The sequence below is a fragment of the Sturnira hondurensis genome, unplaced genomic scaffold (assembly GCF_014824575.4).
Source record: "Sturnira hondurensis isolate 20B ecotype Veracruz unplaced genomic scaffold, ASM1482457v3 Scaffold0021354, whole genome shotgun sequence".
Lineage (NCBI taxonomy): Eukaryota > Metazoa > Chordata > Mammalia > Chiroptera > Phyllostomidae > Sturnira > Sturnira hondurensis.
This window is the reverse complement of record NW_028093985.1, coordinates 18,611,834-18,632,468: the sequence shown is the minus strand read 5'-3', so window position 1 is coordinate 18,632,468 and position 20,635 is coordinate 18,611,834. Positions and strand designations below refer to the sequence as shown.

Here is a 20,635-nt window from a genome sequence, read left to right as displayed (position 1 = left end):
AATGATTTTCAACAATAGGGCCAACTATAACTGCAGAGCAACTGAAACTCTCATACACTGCTAGTAGATTTGTAAAACAGTACAACTACTTTGGAAAATAGTTTGGTATATTCATAAAATGTTAAGCATTCAACAGCCACTTGAGCCAGCAATTTCATTCTTGAACACTTATCTCCATGCAAACTTGCAATGAAATATTCATAGCAACTTTATTCACATTAGAAAAAACAAACAGCACAGGCTGGTGTGGCTCAATTGGTGGGAGCGTTGTCCTGTAAACCAAAGGCTACCTTTGATTCTTGGTCAGGGTACATGCTTGGGTTGCAGATTCGGTCCCCAGGCAGGGTGTGTTCGAGAGGCAACTGACTGATGTTTCTCTCTCACATTCATGTCTTTCTCCCTCTCTCCCTCCCTCCTGTCCCATCTCTCTAATATCAATGGGCATGTCCTCGGGTGAGTATATTAAAAAAAAGGCAAAAATCCCATAAATGCCCATCAGCAGTTGAATAAATTGATTGTGATATATCCATAGAGTAGACTAGTACTCAGCAACAAAAAAATAAAGTGCTGCTTCATGATTTTGATGTATCTCAAAATCAAAGGAGTACTATACAATATAATCACATTTATATGAACCTCTAAAGAAAAATAACAAATCTGATCTACAATGACAAAAAATATCAGTGGCTGTCAGGTACTGGTGATGCAGAACAAAAGTTGTAGGATAATGTGAATGTTACAGACCTTGATTGTAATGGGGATTAACAAAGGTATATAAATTTGTTTGAACTCATCAACATGGACACTTAAAATGCATGCACATTATTGTCTATAAATTACACTTCAGCTAGTGACAAAAAAGTCTTTGCATCCTCCCTTCCCCAAAGTCATGGCAATCTTAGAATTAATTTACCCAATAAAAACACTTCTTGAAATATGATATAAAGTATAAAAGAAATGAAATTATGATGTTAACAGTATGAGCCCTACTGTTGAACAGTACACTATATAAACACAGTGAAAAGATGTGATAAAAGTAATATTTTGCTTGCAAAAATCTGCAAGTGCTATCAAAATTTTAAAAAAAAATATGCCTTAACTGGCCAAAAGGGAAAAAAAAAGCATGAAAAGTAAAATAAAGAACACAAAACGAATTTAAAGCAATATTAGAAAATACATTTTGTTTCATTAGACACATATACTTAAATGTGTAGAACGAATGGGTTAACTAAGAAATCAAAGATTAAACCACTGTGGCTCATTTGAACTAAGCTAATAATTGCAAAGGAATACTAAAAGGTATCCAAGCAAATTAAAATTGTTTTCTCAGAATTGCCTTAGCCTTTATAAGGTCTTATCTTACCTTACGAGAGAATCACTTCGTTTATCAGATCTAACGAGGAGGACCACTTTCCATCTGTGAAAGGCTCCTGGAGCACCAGTGCGTTTCAGTTCTTCACGCCATCTTTTGGGTGCAGATTGCATTTGAGGTGAATAATGGGAATCTTTTTCAATTTTATATCCCCATTCATAAGTTGTTTCATCAAGCCATCTGCCACTTTTGGCACTATGAATTATGTAGTCCTTAGTTAGTACCCACTTTCCTGAAAAGCAAATATACTGTCAAAAATAATTTTAGTTCTCATAAGTGGTAAACAGTAAAGACCAAATATCAAATAAGATTTACACTTTCTCAAAACTTAAAACACAGTAAGTACAAACATATACCATATTTATGAACAAAAAGAGTTATCATCATTAAAATATCCACACTACCCACAGCAATCTACAGATTCAATGCAATCACTATCAAAATTCCAACAGCACTTTTCACAGAAATAAAACAAACAATTCTAAAATTTATATGGAACTACAAAAGGTCCCAAATAGCCAAAGCAATCTTGAAAAAGAACAAAGTTGGAGGTATCACACTATTTGATATTGATATTGATACTACAAGGCCATAGCAATCAAAACACCTGGCACTAGAATAAAAACAAACACATAGATCAATGGTACAGAAAAGAAAGCCCAAAAAGAAATCATGCTTATAGGGTCAATTAATCTATGATACAGGAGGCAAGAATATACATTAGGGTAAAGCGCGAGTGTCATCAATAAATGGTGTTGGGAAAACTGGATACATTTTAAAAACTGAACTTAGGCCACGTTTTTACACCATATGCAAAAATAAACTCAAAATGCATTAAAGACTTAAATATAAGACCTGAAACCAAAAAACTCCAAGAAGAAAACATAGGCAATAAACTCTGACATTTGTCTTAGCAATATTTGTTTGGTCTCCTAGGGCAAAAACAACAAAACAAAAATAAACAAATGGGACTATATCAAACTAAAAAGATTTTGCACAACAAAGAAAACCATCAACAAAACAAAAAGGTAACTTGCTAAATGGGAGAAGATATTTGCAGATGATATACCTAAGAAGGGGTTAATATTCAAAATATCTAAAATAAAGAATTCATATAGCTTGACACACAATGGAATATTAGCCATAAAACAGAATGAATCTTGTCATTTAAAATAATATGAATGGACCTAGAGTATATTTTGCTAAGTGAAAGAAGTTGAGGAAAGACAAATACCATATGCTTTTACTTAAATGTGCAACAACCTAAAAAAGAAAATAAACAAATTCACTGATAATAGAAAAACTGATGGTTCTCAAATCAGAAGGGGTTTGGAGGGATAGGCCAAAAAAGTGAGAGAGACTGAGATGTACAAATTGACAGTTATAAAAACAGTCAAGGGAATTTATGAGGAGGGGACCCAAAAACCCCTGTATTTATTTATTTAAAATTCTGTATTAATTCTTACATGTTTAAACTTGTCACCTTGAAAGCACTCTCCATTTGATGCAATATATCTATCAAGACATTTTTTTCAACTGCTCAAAAGATTTTGAATTTGTCAATTTTGATGCCCTTCAGTGCTTCTGTTGCTTGTTTCACTTTTTCCACATTTGCAAAATGTTTCCCTTTGACTTTTTTCATTAGGGGAAACAAAAAAAAAAGTTGCTAGGAAAGAGACTGGATGACTAGGGAGGGTGGAGCATGGGAGTTCATGATGTTTTTGATGAAAACCTGCTGAACACTCATCCTGGTATGAGCAGGTGCACTTGTAAATTACCCATCATGAAATGGGCAAATGCACTGAAAGAATCTTAAAAAAAAATTCACTGAATCCAAATGCAGCTTCTCACAATGCCAGGTGGTACAGTGATACAGATGGGTTCCTCAACACTCACCTAGTGGGGAAGCCAGTACTATAAGGGGATTGTCCTCCAGAAGATAATTCCATGTTTTGGGGACAGGCCTTCATAAAGTACAACAAGGAAATATAGTAAAAAATACTGTAAAAACTATGCATGGTGCCAGACAGGTACTAGGTTTGTTAGGATCACTTTATCAGGTATATAAATATCTAATCACTGCAGTTTATACCTGAAAATAATATAATATTGTATATCAACTATAATTGAAAAAGTTAACCTTATTCAATATGGGACTCTTAAACTACTAAACCACTACTTTTGAACTATGTTCTGTTTTCCTTAATTTTTTGATATTGAGACCTACAATATCACTGAACATTGTATGAAATCTTTCCCATAATTATAATTCTAATTGTTACCAAATAAAATATAAAGGTTTAATACAATAAAATGCAGTATTATTTAAATTATGATTACTTCTTAATCCCTATTTTGGGTTAGATTTATATTCTCCCTCATGCTAAAAGCTTTTCCAATAATGTTGACAGCATCGTTATACTTTGTAAAACAAATTCATAAGGGAGAGAGTTTTTAAGGGTATTTACAGACATTCTATAGTTTCTTCATCTGGGAATGATTGATCTTTTTATTTATTTATTTATTTATTTTAAAGATTTTATTTATTTATTTATCTTCAGAGGGGAAGGAGAGAGGGAGAGAAACATCAATGTATGGTTGCCTTTTGTGCGTCCCCTGCTGGTAGTTAGCCTGCAAGGAACCGGCCTGCAACCCAGGCATGTGCCCTGACTGGGAATCGAACCACGATCATCTGGTTCGCAGGCCCGCGCTCAATCCACTGAGCTACGCCAGCCAGGGCCGATCTTTTTAAACAGAAGGGAAAATGTATGTTTTCATTTGTGGGCTTAATAATGAATCCAAGTATTTTTCTGGTAAGTTACTCTAAAAAATGGTAAATTCACCTGAGTTAAATACATTTTTATTTTTTTGCAACCCAGCAGACTACTAAGACACAACATCAATCATAGTAAACTATAAAAGGAACATTAATGGTGTCAAAGAGAGAACAGAATTTAAAATCTTAAAAAAATAAAGTAGCATGATCACCATTTATAGCATAGATGAGAGGGTACGTAGCAGAAGAGTAAACACATTAATTCTAATGATTAAAGAAAAGAAACTTGACTAACAACAGAAGATACAACAGCTTTTTTTTTGCATTTCGTGCCAAATGTTTTTTTAAAATATTTTATTGATTATACTATTGCACTTATCCCATTTTTTTCCCTCTCCTTTACTGCCTTCTATGCTGCATCCCCTCTTCCACCTGCATTGCCCCACCTTAGGTCATGTCCATGGGTCATACATGTAAGTTCTTTGGCTTCTCCATTTCCTATGTTATTCTTAACCTCCCCCTGTCTATTTTGTACTAATGATTTATGTTTCTCATATCCTGAACTTTTCCTCTACTCTCCCCCTCCCCACTGATAACCCTGCATGTGATCTCCATTTCTGTGGTTCTGTTCCTGTTCTAGTTGTTTGCTTAGTTTTTGTTTACAGTTCAGTTGTTGATAGTTGTGAGTTTGTTGTCATGTTATTGTTCATATTTTTGATCTTCTTTTTCTTAGACAAGTCCCTTTAACATTCCATGTAATAAGGGTTAGGTGATGACGAACTCCTTTAATTTGACCTCATCTGGGAAGCACTTTATCTGCCCTTCCATTCTAAATGACAGCTTTGTTGGATAGAGTAATCTTGGATGTAGGCAATAATCCTTGCCTTTCATGACTTTGAATACTTCTTTCCAGCCCCTTCTTGCCTGCAAGATTTCTTCTGAGAAATCAGCTGATAGCCTTATGGGAACTCTTTGGTAGGTAACCGTCTCCTTTTCTTTAGCTGCTTTTAAGATTCTCTCCTTCTCTTTCATCCTGGGTAATGTAATTATGATGTGCCTTGGTGTATGCTTCCTTGGATTCAACTTCTTTGGGAATCTCAGAGCTTCCTGAACTTCCTGGAAGTCTATTTCCTTTGACAGACTGGGGAAGTTCTCCATTATTTTTTCAAGTAAATTTTCAATTTCTTGCTGTTCCTCTTCTCCTTCTGGCACCCCTATGATTAGGATGTTGGGACATTTAAAGTTGTCCCAGAGGTTCCTAAGACTCTCATGTTTTTGCATTCTTGTTTCTTCATTCTGTTCTGGTTGAATGTTGACTTCTTCCTTCTGCTCCAAATCGTTGAGTCCCAGTCTCGTTCCTGTCACTATTGGTTCCCTGTACATTTCTCTTCCTTTCACTTTGCATAGCCTTCACTTCTTCCTCTATTTTACGACCATACTCAACCATTTCTGTGAGCATCCTGATCACAAGTGTTTTGAATTGTGCATCTGATAGGTTGGCTATCTCTTCATCACTTAGTTCTATTTTTGGAGCTTAGATCTGTTCTTTATATATATATATGTATATGTATATCCAAAATTAAAGAACAGATCTAAGCTCCATACATATATATATGTGTGTATATATATATATGTATATATGTATATATTTGTCTCTACATGTCTGTTATATATTATGGGGTGAAGCCTCAGGTATTCACCAAAGCAGGGCAAACCACATTGCTGTTTTGTGATGCTATATGTGTAGAAAGGGTCTGAGAAGAAACAATGTCACTTGCTCAGCTCCCAGCTGGCTTTCACTCACTTCCCCCTCTACTCACAAGCAAATTGGGCCCTTCTGGTGCTGATTCCTGGGTGTGTGGGTAGTAGGTTTGTGTATGTTCTAGGACCCTGGGGGTCTCTCCAACAAACTCTCCTGTGAGGCTGGGAGCTTCTCCTGCCACTACAACCCCCATAGGTTTTTGTAGTCAGAGGTTTTGAGGTTTTATTTCCCTGCGCTGGAACTCTGGGTTGCACAGTATGTCACACTCCACAGTTGTTCCTCCTGGTTTACCCCCACACAAATGCGGGACCACCTGCTCTGCCAGCTGCCACTTCGCCAAGTCTGCCAGCCTCTCCTGCCCAGTCCTCCAGCCACCGCCTTGCTGTGCATCTTCTCTGCCCCTCCTATCAGTCTGGATGAATATTTCTTCTTTAACTCCTTGGTTGTTGGACTTCCATACAGTTTGATTTTCTGGCAATTCTGGTTATTTTTTCGTTTTTAAATTGGTTGTTGACCTTCTTTTGGTTGTGGGAGGAGGCAATGTATCTACCTATGCCTCCATCTTGCCTGGAAGTCAACCCAAATCTTTTCATTAAAATATTTTTTCTTACATAAAAATATTTGGTGAAAGAAATATTTCTGCCTATTTAATGCATTTCTCATGTGTTACAAAGTTTGACTCAGAAAAATAGAGAAAAAGAGAACGTCAAATATAGATATTTTCAGATAAATGTCAGAACATAAACATACCTCTTTCTAGGGGGCTATGGTGCTTTTTCTTTATCATAAAGATGTTTTTACATTTTATGATGGAAGGAAGGCAGTTAAACCTACCTGCTGCACAAGCTGCTAAAAATTTTTCACTCTTACATAGGCGTTCAGCTATAAGATGTGTACAATTTTTGTATTTCTGGAAGGACAAATCCACATGAAAAAATGTTAGAAAGGTAAAATTTCCTTTATGACACATTCTTCTTTTTCCTAAAATATTAAGGGGACATCTTATCACTTTTAGGCAAGTATTTTAATGTTATTTTTCTACATCAATATTTGGTAAGAAAGTTTCTGTACTCACCTCACTCTTAATAAAAGTGCAATCTAGTTTTAAAAGCAATTTGCCTAGAGCTTCCTTTTCTTCCATCTTAAATCCTGTCATCTGAATGACATGCTTTGGGGCACCATCTTCCATCTAACATATATACACATAAACAAGATAACATATTAGAGATATTTAGTGGGTTAAAATTATTATTTTTCTTATTTAGGAATGCTAAAAATAAAACTAAAACCATGAGATTAAATATATAATGAATTAAATCAAGCTTTAAAACCATTAGATTAAATATATGATGAACTAAACCAAGCTATAAATACCAAATTAAAAACTGCCTATGTAAACAGAAATCAGTTTTAAAATCTGTCTTCTCAAAATGTGACCTTAAATAGAATGAGATTTTTTTCCTAATTTAAACATGGAAAGTTTGCCTTACTACATTACTTCCCACTAAGATACACTGATTAATATAATTCTTCTAATTATATTATACATTAGCTATATATTATATAAATATCAGCATAATATTAGCTTCATTTTAAAACTACTGTTTTGGGGGTTTTTTAGTGGGGAGACTAGACAAAAGAAGGTGAGGGATTAGCCAAAGAACATATATACATAACTCATAGATACTGACAACAGTTTTTAGAGTTGTTGAAAGTCACCTTTATCAGAGGAATATGAGTGTTTTAACCATATATAATTCACCTACTACATGCATTTTATTTATATATTCAAGAGTTTCATAACCTGTTTAGGAAGCTATTTCAAGTAATGTTAAGGAAGAGAAGTTTGGATAGGTTTAAAAACCTAAAATCTTGCCTAAATTTAAAATCTGGTAACAGAGAAACTAGTAATAATCAGAATATATAGAAAGCAATAACAAAATCACTGTAATGCTACTCAAGTTTTATTTAAAGGTTATCCTTTGAGCTTTATTGCTCTGCCTCCTGGGTATTAAGTATATTTTCTATAGACTTATAAGAAAAACAATCATAGTATGTTCCTCTTCTAGATAAAATTAATACCTATTTTATAATTTGAATGTTTATCATTAACAAGGTGACATTTTAAAATATTTTTTGGTTTGATGCAAAAATGATTGATTTAGACTTTGGGTTTTCATCTTAAATCTTATAGTATTTATAATGAAATAAACATGCCTACTTTATATATTTAACAACATTTTATGTCAAAGAGTCCATAATACAATAAAAACAGGAACAATTGTGCTTAACAGTAGAAACCGGCAAGGCTTTGTAAAGGAATTTTTTCCTTTGAAAAACAAACATGAAACTGAAGTGAAACAAGAAAAGAGGAAGGGGAAGAAATATACTTGAAATAACAGGGCATCCTGATTCAAACACTATGAATATCAAAATATAATCCATCCATACTCATTAAAATATGAATATTGAAAATAATCAGAACGCACATTTATTCACAAGTTTGTAAAAAAAAATGGGGCTTTCTGCTTAACTTTCACAGATTTTTGAATCCCAGTGATAGCATACAATAAGCAGCAAAGATTAAAGATCGAATTCCAATAACCCAATATAATAGCTTCCTATAATAAAATGATCTACTTGAAGCCACAGCATTTATAATACATTTAGCAATGTTTCTTAATATCACATTATATGATGAACTAATAGCCTAGATCACAGATCTAACTCATACAGTTCCATAGGAAAATTGATATCTACATATAAAAAATAGCCATATATAAATATATGGACAGATTTGGGTTTTTTTATAAAATTAGTGGTTTAATGGTTCTTTCTGACTCTGCAGGATTAAGAAAACAATAAAAGTAGCCTAATATGTCAATGAACCCAAACAGAACACTACATACAACTGGTGTAATACCTATTAATGACCCAAGTCCTTAAAAGTAGGGTAAAGTTTTGTACAGGTCATATGTTCTAGGATATGGAAAATTAAGAGGTAACTTCTAGAAGTCTTCCAACACAAGAAAGAAAATAAATACACTGCAATGTAATTATACTAGTGGTATTTCTAGGGAAATTATGTATTTTTTTGGAATTTGTAAGAAGTGGTCCTTCAAGCGTTCACACAGAAGATACTATCTTAACACAACAAAGGAGAGGGGTGTAAAAAAAAAGAGCATTTACTTAGTAGTTAAGTGTTATCTTTACTATGAAAAAATTAAAAATTATATACCGGATTTTTAATTACAAGAAAATACTTTTATAGTAATTTTTAAAAATACTGTAGCAATTTAAAAAAATATAGTCACTTACCTTGAACCATATAATACACACAACTAAGGAGATAATGATTGTGAACAGAGCTGGCATTTATACAGAGCAAGCAACTGTCTCTGTGGTGTGGACTTTCCCAAAATATCTCCCACATGGGCCTATCCCTGATGCCTGAAATTCCATTGCAGTTAGTGCCAGTTGGAAATGCAAATAAATCTATAGCGTTCATCATAATTAAGAACATTATGCACTTGCTTTTTGGGTCTTATGAATTCTTTATGACACATAGCTATAATATGCTGAAAAGAAAAGTCAGAGAAAAGTAGGGGCGGGAATACAGATTATGAATACAAGAGGCAGAATTCGAAGTGCAGGGTGTAACAGTTGGGTTAAAGAGGAAAATGCTACAAGAAAAAGAGGGGCTAAAGAGATGTTTTAATAGAGGCCTGTGGTAGGAAAATAAGGAAACTTTTCCTACTGCGCATTAAAATTTTTTTATGACCAGTCACTGGGTATTATACAACTTGGAGAATATAATGTATTTATAAGTTGTATGCTATTAACTAAGATAACTAAGGGATTTATAAAAGTTCATAAATCTCTTAAACTTTATGAATAAGTTTATACAGTTTATATTTGCATTTAAGAACTAAAACTTTTCTTCAAAGTTTTACTGATTTGTCTTCGTGTAAATTAACACATGCTTAATACAGAAAATTTGAAAAATACTACAAAGTATAATGATTGAAATCATCTTTAATCCCTTCACCCTGTAACACTACTGTTAATATATGGGGATGGGGAAAAGAATTTGTATTGAAGGTTTTATGCATGTTTATGAATATATCTATATTACAAGATTTAAATATCATATAGTTCTCTATCTTAGTTTTTATATAAAATTATATTGTGATCATTTTTCCTTCAGTTTTAAGGCTCTACAGTTTTAGGGCAAACCAGTGGTTTCTTAATGTTCGTTATTCAAGTGAACTATTTTAATTTTGAACCTACTTCTTTTTTTATTTTAAACCTAATGAAAATACCTTTAATAACCTCTCCTGGAAAGAATACACCATGCCTTGAACACAACCAATACTGCTGCTCTGAATTCAAGTTTGAAAGATTTTCATGATTCGTGGTACCTAAGGAATTTAACTGGGAAAATAAATATGCGCTAAAATTTTAAAAAGTCAGTTAAAGTGTTGGATTTCTGTTTTAACTAATACTGCAAAAGTAGGCATTAATCACAGTACTCATACTGTGTGAGTTAAATACTATTTGCTCTGAATGCTATAACATCAAGTGGAGTTTAGGAATTCTGTACTCTCTGAGCTGACGAGTTGAATTAGGACTTTGTCTTAATTTCATTCAGTTGGCCTTTGGATTTTTTTTTTTTTAAGAGATGTAGTCTGGCCCTGGATAGTGTAGCTCAGTGGATTGAGCATGGGCCTGTGAAGCAAAAGGTCACTGGTTAGATTCCCAGTCAGGGCACATGCCTGGGTTGCAGGCCAGGTTCCCAGTCGGGGACACATGAGAGGCAACCGCACATTGATGTTTATCTCACACTCTTTCTCCTTCCCTTCCCCTCTCTCTAAAAATAAATAAATAAAATATTTTAAAAAAGAGATGTAGAGTCTGTTTACTTCTCCATCCTTCGAAGATATGGAATGATCCTGTGTGTGTACAAATATAAAGTAATTAATTTATTGAGGTCTGCAGTGGAAAGACATGGAGGATGTTTTTACTTCAGTGACATTATTTGGAAAAGAAGCAGTCATGATCATTCTCTTAGACAGTAAATTTGGGAGTACATGAAGTGGAGAAGTGGAAGTGGAGAAGCAGCAGCCAAGTGACTATAGTGAGGAAGAAATGATAAACTAAGAGGATTTATGGAGATATCCATTAAATCCAGTACTGTACAAAGAACATGATAGATTGGAGTTGCCAGCTTTAGTGATAAAGGGGCCTTTTATCCCTAAGGAGGTATAATGTTCAAGGAAAAAAGAATGAATGGACAGTAAGTATTGGTTAGCCATGGGGATGACAGTCACACCTGCATCAGTATCCTAGGGACTTTGTATTACTTAGTAGAGGCAAAAGGTCTAAAGCTGAACAGGTCGGATTTCAACTGAGGATCTCCTGCAGTCTATACACTTCATATATTTAGTTCATTTCCTTCTCAACAATTTAAGTGTTGTTTACCCTTAACATACACAAGTTAAGGATACTGGAGAATCTGAGATATTAAGAAACTAGCTGAAGACTACACAACTAGTAAATGGTGAAACCAAGATTCAAAAATCTAAAATGGTGCAAAAACTATATGCCTTTTCTGCAGTACCATTCTGAATTAAGTATCAGAATTTTGTCTAATACTTTTAACCACAATATAATTTTACAATGCAATCTATTCTCAGCTAGTGTAAGAGAAAAATAAATTGCACAGAATGGAATCTACTATGAGGGTGGGGAGACATTTAGATCAGCAATATCACTAAAAATATTAAACAACTATAAATTAATTTCAGAGAATAACACTAATGTCTAAATGCTTTGTTCAAAGCATTTCTAGCAACCATTGAAAGAGGGACCTTTTCTTCCTTATAAAAAAGAAAGTTTTCATTAGTTTCCTCTCAAAATGGATTTGGCATTAATTAATCACTAGATTAATGCATGTGGGATTTTCATCTTCATCAAAAATATTTTTTAAACTGTTATTTAATAATAACAATTGCTACCTTTTAAAAAATCATATATTTTTATTTCAAATAATTCTGATATGAAGAAAGTAAAAATTATGTGAACCTAAAAGTTTTAGGGATATTTTACTTTTAAGCAGGAAGATGTCCTTAAAGGGAAGAAATAGTACTTAGTGTATTCTGGGGCATATATTTCCTATTAGCATATTTAAGGAGAGTCAATTACAAGAGTTATGTAATATTCTATTTTATATATTTTTGAGGGAGAGTGTTCTTCACCATCTTTAGGTTTTATTATTCAGAGTCTATAGGGAACTGTTTTTACTTTACAAATTTTAAAATAGTGAAGACTATCTTAGAATAATCAAGAAAACAGTCTAATTAATAGTGATACTATTGGTTTTCTAAAAAGCAATGTTTTTAGGTATTAGAGGAAATGGTGGATACTTATGAAATCTTAAGAGTTTCAATGTCAGTTATGAAAAGTACCCACATCAGACCAAGAGTCTTTCACAAGATTTGTTTTTTGCTCTAGGGAAGTAGGAAAATATTCAATCACATAATCTAACTTTAAGTGGATAACGCAAAAGATAAAGTGGATTTCGAAAACAGATATAACAGGGGCTTATTTGCATTACTGAAGGCTGTCCTTACAATTAAAATTTACCCAATCAAGTATCTGAACATTCAAGTTCATTTAAATGAATTCTGAGTTAACTTAGACATGACAAATTAATTCCCTTATAAAAATCCACCCCACAACTACCAATTTATATACTGAACACCTGCAATACAGGTTAGTCAACTTTTCTAAAATGGGAACATCTTGCACATCAAAAGACTCTTCTAGGAATTGAGGCGTGACATAATAAAAAACGAAAAAGTTCACTAGGTACAGTGTGTCACACGTATACTGTAAACTCTGTTAACTTTCCTTAAGTCTCAACGGTAATTTTTTTCCTTTTGTTGGTATAGAATAGTCATTTGTTTAAAGAGAGAAAAAGAGGGACAGAACGAGCGAACAGGCTTGGAGCTTCCAAAATCAAGCATTAATTTCTGCGTGAAATTGTGATTTGCAGTACCCGAGGAAGGCCAACTTTTTGCCAGTATTTAATCAGAGGCTTTGTGAGTGAAAGAAATCCCAGAATTACCCTTAAGTCTTGTTTCAAGCCTTCACACAGCTAAAATACTATAATCCCCAGGAAAACAACCCTCCCCACCTTTTTAGGAGAACGTGTGTGTACGGGTGTTATGTTTAAAGGCCTAGAGTAAGCTGCAGAGTTACGCTACAATTTGAATACGTTTAAAAATTCTACTATGAAGAAAAGAATGACACGATTTTTCCTCGTCACAGGGAGGTGGGCCTGGGGGATCCCAGCCACCTGCAGTGACGCGAAATTATGGAAAGCAGCCAAGAATCTGGGACCTAGGGAGAAGCGTCCCAATCGGTTCTATGGAAACGATAGACGCGCAGGCCTAGCTCCAGGCTTGCAGGGGAATGAGCTGAGGAGCAGCGCAAACTGGAGGCGGGGAAGCGGCTCAGGCCAGCCCCGCACAGAGGGGGTCGGTGGCCAACCCCCTCCGCCGCGCGGGCGGAGTGGGGCGGGGTCTGGGACTGCGGCCCACCTACGCGCTGGAGCCTCCTCCTCCCGAGAAAGATGGAACAGCGGCTGCAGAAAGCGCAAGAGGCAACGCCGCCGCTGCTCACCCCAGCCCCTTCCCAGCCTCACAGCAGGAGTGGAAGAAACTTTGGGGGCACGCAGTAAACATCCCCACAGTCAGGGTACATGGTGTCTTCCGAGCTGAGGCCCTTTACCTTCCAGGCCGGAGTGTCTCGCTCCCTTCGGGTGGCGGTGGTGACAGGGGAGACGACTGACGCTGCAGCACTCGCTGCTTCGCTAATCCGGGCTCTGGGAAATAATTTCCCGCCGCGCGTTTATGGCCCCGGAAGCTGTTGTGTTACTTCCGGGTGGTTGTCAGTGACGCTCTCCAGCCGTCGTCAGGCGGTCTGAGAGGGCCCCAGGCTAGATTCTGGTGGGCTGGCCAGCCTCTTGCTAGATCCGCGCAGGAGGTGGGAAGCGGTAAGTGATTTTTATGAGTTGCCTCCTGGGCTTGCTATTTCCGGTCAGGACACCGTACAGCAATTTTCCTGGACCTAGAAGTGAGCGGCAGAGGGTTGAACCAGGGAGTCCCCATCCATCCCTGAGGCGCTTAACCCTCTGTGCTGCTAGAAAAGGCCCTGTGATCTCGGCTTACCATTTTTTTTTTCACTCGCAGTATCTATCTACAAGTTAGGAATTGACCTCCCGTCCCCAGGTGTCCCTGCTAGGCAATGCCAAAGACAGAGGTACCCCAACTCGGCTTAGTACCTAGTCTCTCTACCAGTTATCAGAGTGTTCTTACTCTACCGTTGGCAGGGCTTGTCATTCTCGATTTTCGAGAATTGCTTTACCATCCTTTTTCCTGAGTACTGTTTCCATTGCCTTGGGTTGTAGTGCCTGAGAAGGAGGCAGTCGTGGACACCTTTGTACCAACATTTTGGAAGTTGGGTGAGCGGGTCGTGCCTGATTTAGAATTAATTCAGCGTTCCCGCTGCAGTTTTGAATTGGGTGAGACAGGTCTTTATTTTCCTGGTTGCTGTCACCTAATGAGTTAGAGAACACGCTCAAAATTTCAAGCATGCGCTTTAAATACAGGCTTTACCTTTTGGGAACACCAGTGATCAGGAAGTAGGTGCACCTTCTTGAAAGGAGTGCTGGCTCACTGCCCAAGCTTCCTAGATAAGAAAGGATTCAGGAGAATTTTGGTTGGAGATCTCAGATAGGCAGAATAGTTGTGAAGAGAAATTGCTTCCAGCAAAGGGATAATATGAGGCAAGGTGCTTATTCAGCCCAAGATTAAAAAACAAAAATTCCAAACAAACGTGATGTAAACCTTGGAGACATTCTTTGAGTGATGCTGTTTCTTCAGGTAAATAGTTTTCACTCCTCACCACCATAAGGTGAGGAGTGAAAATAATCTCTCTTTCAGAGAAGCCAGCTGATTGATTTTTTTTTCAAAACATCCGTTGTAAAATAAGTTCTAAGGATTACTGTACCATAGAGAACAATGTAATAAGTATGTTCAATTCAAGGCCTCTGATGCATCAGCAAGTGCCTTTTTACTTTTTGAAAGTATTGCACCATGTTTAATCTTGTTGATTAATAACTGAACAAATTTTTATAACCTCCTTTAATCTCAGTTTCACCGTTTTTATAGAATCTTGTGTTTTTCCTTTATTTCTCCAATAGAAATAATTGTAATAATTTAAGGGAGGTTACACGTGCTATATAGCAACTAGTTTTTAAGTAGGCACTGACTTTCTTTTAATCATTACTCTTGATTTGTGATGCCTCCTTTCAAATTAATATAGCCAACCACTAATACTAACCACAAAGAGCTATTTTCTGCTAGGCTCTTTACATTCATTATGTTATTTAAACTTACTATACATCTACAAGAAAAGTCATATTATCCCTATTTTGCAAATATTTTATATTGAGACCCAAAGATGTGTGACTAATAATCGAAGATGTTCCCACAAATTATGCAATTAAATGACAATTGAGATTTGAGCCCAATCTACCTGACTCCACACTTTGGCTTCTTTACCATGTTCATAATTAATCATAACAGAATCATTTTCACTGTCACATAAAATTGGATAGATGATAGATATGACACATTATTGTGTTAAGGAAGTAAGGAATTAGTTTCTTATGTTAATGTGTTAAAGATGAAGGAATGTATTAGGGATTGTAGAAATTATCATAAAGTATGATATATAAATAATTAAATTTCTTTTTTGCATTGATCCTTGGCCAGTTTTATTATCCTAACTCAAACAAATATAAGAAATCTGGAGACCATCAGTATATTGGTGACCCCAAATCCAGCTATATCAGTTATATCTATAGGCAACTGTTCACACACATTTATATACATATACCCTTATGCATGGTATGGCTGTATGGAGAAAGAGAAAGTGAGTGAATGAGCACAAATTCATAAAATTGAATTTTTAATGTCCTGTAAAGAACTGTTACTATTTACTGGTTATTAGGAAAACTATTCTCCCCTATTCATATAATCTTCAGACAGATGGTAATTATCATATGTTTTAAGGGAATGTGTTTAATTAAACCTGCCCATTCCAATGCTCTACTTAATGTAGAGAAATAGAAATAGCCTAATTGTTAGAGAATTCACTAAAATATAGTTGAAATGACAAATACTGGAAATGACAGAACAATTGGAAAGGATATCCTGTTTTACTGAAAGACACAAGTAAAAAATAATGTATATAACTAGTCTCAGATTCTAATGTGCATTTTATTATATTGAATTAACTATATGAAAAATATTTGCTTTGCATATCCCATAGGTAGATCTCAGCAATATTTTGTTTTCAGTCACATTTCAGTGCTTACGAAGGTTGAGGTTATATCAGTTTTTTACCCTGCCATGTGGTGCTCTGCCTACCAAGTAAGTAGGGTCTTAATCAACACTTACTGAATGAACAATTAAAAAAATCTACAGAGAAGTACTTGTGTATTTGTTTTTTTAAAAGAGACTTATCACATAGATAAATGCATACTTATTTATTGCTATATCACTTTGACTTCAAAATAGTATGTCCACTTCACAGTTATCCAGAAAAGGCAATAGTGGTACCCTACAAAGTAAGCTGGGCAGTGTGACAGGCTATAAGAGAATACCTAATATTTATTGTTGCTTACTTTCTTTTATGCGGTGTTACATTTAACCCTCACAGTGCTATAGAATTTTATTATCCACCTTTTATAGATGAAAAAACTGAAGCAGGGATGAGATTTGTAAATTATTATAGGTTACAAACAATCATGAAGTATCAGAGCTGTGATTTGAACCAATGCTGACTCCAAAGACCAAAATCTTTTTTTCCAAGTCTTTTTTTGTTGTTCAATTAATTGTCCCAATTTTTCTCCATTGCTCTCTCCCACCCTGCCCCCACCCCCCAGTCAAATCTTCCGTGTTGTCCATGTCCATGGGTCCTTTATACATGTTCCTTGACTGAGGGGGTGACTTTTCCCGCAAGTCCCCCTGTCCACCACGGATGGAAAGTAAGCACTACCAAGACATGATCTGCTTGGGGAGGAGAGGTGGCCACTTTCTCCAAGAAAAAAAAGGCCTGGAGCCCCTTCCTCCAGGGGCTTTTATTGGGTTGTAATACGCAGAAATACAGTGTGGCAAGGATCAAACAGTAGATAGATAACGTTTCAAAGAAATCTGAGGGCTTAGTCTGAGTCAGAGTCTGTCAGGAAGGGAGTTTGCAGAAACTTTGCAGTTTCCTGCTCTGACCCTTAACAGATGAATGAAAGCACTCTTATCAAAGCAGGTTTCATAGGATTTTGAGAAATTCTTTCTTATGCTTTCTTATGCAAGATTTTTTCCCCCGGGAGATCCCTCTAGCAAGGCAAGGAGCTGCTTCCCTCCCCATCAGGTTTTCAGGCTTAAGTGGATTAGAGCTAGGAAGCGCTACTCCCAGAGGAGGTGGGGACTCTGGATATATCACATAGCAGGGGTGGGGGGGTGGGGGGCGGGGGGCAAGGGTCTATTGCTCGTTCTTTGTTGTAGCCCTTCCGAGTCCTTCCTTGAAGGCCTCCCAAGTAATTGAGTCTGGCTTAGGTTGCCCCTGGCTGTGAGCAGACTTACCCATCACGGACTTTTGACCATGCTTTGGGGGAAAAAGGGAGGCAGCGTTTGCTATCAGAGACAAGTTTTGTCTCCTGTGGCTTGCATTCCGGAGGTGCTCACTCATCCTTAGCCATGGGGGTTAGTTACAATTCCTGAAACCAGGCAGAGCGTTGCTCTCCCCCACCCTACCCCCGCCCCCCAGTCAGTCCTTCAGTGTTGTCCATGACCATGGGTCCTTTATACATGTTCCTTGACTAGACCTTTTCTTTCTGCTATTATCCCCTTACTCCCTTCCCCTCTGGTCACTGTCATTTTGTTCCATGCCTCTGGTTCTATTTTTCTCACTGGTTTGTTTTGATGGTATTTGTCTTTTGCCACCTGGCTTATTTCACTTATAATACTCTCCAGTTCCATCCATGCTGTTGTAAAAAGTAGCAGTTCCTTCTTTCTGCTGCTTAGTATTCCATTGTATAAATGTACCACAGTTTTTTCAAATACCTTAATCTTAACTACTTTGCTATGTGCCTCCAATTAGGTTTTAATCCTGGCTTGTCTGCTAACCAAGTATATGTATACATGGGAAATTTTATTTCTTCGAAGATCATATCTCTCATCTATAACATGCAGAGTTTGGATTAGATGGTCTATAAGGTCCCTTCTAGCTCTAAAGTCCACTGACTTTAGTTGACTCTTAAGTATTAACTCAATACAGTTGTTCTAGTGTGGTAGAAAACCATGAGTGGAGTTTTAGATGTATGTATTCGTTTCTTCAACATTGGTAGATGTACAGTTATGTTTTTGTAATGGAAAGAACAAGACCAAAATTTAAACGAAACAAAACAACTCAGCCATACTTTTGGCTAGCTTAAGACCCCAGTAAGTCAGTGAACCTTGTGAGCTTATGTTTTACATGTGAAATGGAAAACAATGATATACAGAAAGCCTCAAATACACTGTCTGGCACACAGTTGCCATTAAATCAATATTATTTTCTTTCCCCCAATCCTGTAAGGATAACAGAAGACTGGTGGATATAAAAATGCTTCATAAATTAGCCAAAGGTGACAAATCTTTTCACTTACAGCCTGCTAGGAAAGAAAGGTATATACACAAATAGTTATTGTATTATGAGGGACAGTTTACATGTGATCATTGAACACAGAATGTGATGGGAAAACAGACAAGAAATTTGCTTCTAGGAGGACAGATAGGGAAAGACATCATGAAGAAGGTAGTGCTGAGTTTGGACCTTAAAGGATGGTAAGGATTTTGGTAGGGGGACAAGATGGAAGGGTGTTCCATTGAAGTATGAAAAGGTGACAGAAAAGAAAATAGTGACTACTTCACTTCATATGTGTAGGCTAATAGTAAAGAGAAAAAAGCTGAGTTTAGAGTAAGCTCTGGATAACAGTGTGATCATGCTGAAGATATTAGACTTTTCACAATAAGCAATGATTTGTGTGAATTATCAGGATGAGGTAGAGGGTGGGTTGCCATTTGATTTCTTTATTGTGGAAATAATACCCATTTGTTACAGAAATAAGAATATACAAATAAATGAATAATTGCCCATGCTCCCACTCCAGCCCCAGACCTTCACTTGCCCACTGACCCCCACTCCCATCCAGATCTTCTTGCTGGGAGACACCCCTCTCTTTTTGGTGAACTCTGCTCAGGCTGGCCCGGAGGTGGGAGGGAACTCTGAGGGGACATCTGTCTCCCCATATCTGGGACTCACATTGTATGTGAGTGTCTGGGTCTCACATTGGGACTGGTCCACAAGCACATAGAGAGGGTGGGGGCTTGGTGCTGGGACGCAGCTGTGATGGCAGTAGGATTCTGAGCCTCTCAAATTCTGAGGTCTTCTCACCCCTTCTTGCTTTCTCTTCCTTGGCTCCTGATCCTTCCTGATGTCTGTGACTCTAAGCAACCATTTGCTTCTCTCTGAGCCTCAGTTTTCCCATCTAGAGTCACAGGGTGAACTGAGTAGAGGACCCACAAGCTCTTCTCTCCCAGAAGTAATTCTAGGACTGCTATGGTGCGGTCAGACTTGGATGTGCCTCTCCTTCCTGTGCTCTGACCCTCCTTTCTGCTCCATGACCTTCTGTGATGCCTTCTCTACAAATAGCAAAACAAAACAAAACAAAACAACACCCCATAAAACCCCACCCCCTTTCTAGCATTCGAATACCATTGAGTTACTCCCAGGCTGTTCAACATTAGTCTCTGCCAGTCAGAATGCAGACTGCTGCTAGGCTGTATCCTCTTTTTTTCCCTGGGAAGCAGGGTTTGTTCACTATAAGTGAAGATTCTGCAGACCTCACCTCATCAGTTGACTCTGGTTGAGGGAAGTTTTGGAATTTTATTTCTCTGAAGAAATAAAATTTGCCTGGAGGCAAAGGCAAAAATTATAAATATATTAAGAAGCCCGAGAATGTGGAAAACGAATACTGCCTCCCAGCGTCCGTTGTTGATAGGTTATTGGAGACAGGTTTTTGAAACAAGGCTCAAGCTATATCCTCATAAACTTTGGTTAAAATACAGGTAAACAAGGAGAGGCAGCTTAGGAAATACTCTAAATGCTGCTATAGAATCTATATAATTTACACATTAGAGATTGGTCTCTATTTTTTATTGTTATTTAATAAAGTCTAATTGCTTTAAAATAAAGGAATTAGAAGTTGACTCCAATTCTGAAGTCAAATAGAACTGAGTTCAAATTCCAGCTCTGTCACTAGTTGTGTGACACTGGGAAAGTTACTTTTCTGTTCTTTCCTTATTTGTAAAATGGGAAAAGTAATAATGTCTACACAGGGCTTTTGTGGAGATTAAATGAAATAATGGTGCATAAAGTTTAATATGGTGGCTGGACTTGGAAGCACTGTATATTGGCTCAAATTCTCAAAGAATCAGATGCCAAGAGGGGTTTAGATATGCAAGGGGAAAGTGCCTGTGAAGGATAAAGAAGGGAGCAAGAGCGGGAAGACGGCGCCTTCAGCACAGGTCTAACAATCTAAAGGACTAGGAGAAGG

General features: G+C 36.7%; 2 protein-coding genes across 3 annotated transcripts in view; one reads left to right on the top strand and one right to left on the bottom strand.

The window, feature by feature from the left end:
* SLF1 (SMC5/6 complex localization factor 1) overlaps positions 1-13,787 on the bottom strand; it is a 65,087-nt gene extending 51,300 nt beyond the window's left edge. For both annotated transcript variants that reach the window (XM_037032443.1, XM_037032444.1), the window contains exons 1-4: positions 13,705-13,787; positions 6,986-7,099; positions 6,745-6,820; positions 1,364-1,604 (exon numbers count right to left, since the gene is read on the bottom strand). In XM_037032443.1, coding sequence (XP_036888338.1) covers positions 1,364-1,604; positions 6,745-6,820; positions 6,986-7,099 — 431 coding nt within the window. In that variant the 5' untranslated portion in view covers positions 13,705-13,787. The remainder of the gene's footprint in view (positions 1-1,363; positions 1,605-6,744; positions 6,821-6,985; positions 7,100-13,704) is intronic.
* A 9-nt stretch (positions 13,788-13,796) lies between these two features.
* The window catches only part of KIAA0825 (KIAA0825 ortholog), a 391,792-nt gene continuing 384,953 nt past the window's right edge, over positions 13,797-20,635 (top strand). The window contains exon 1 of the mRNA XM_037032449.1: positions 13,797-13,969. The gene's annotated coding sequence lies outside the window, so the exon portion shown is untranslated. The remainder of the gene's footprint in view (positions 13,970-20,635) is intronic.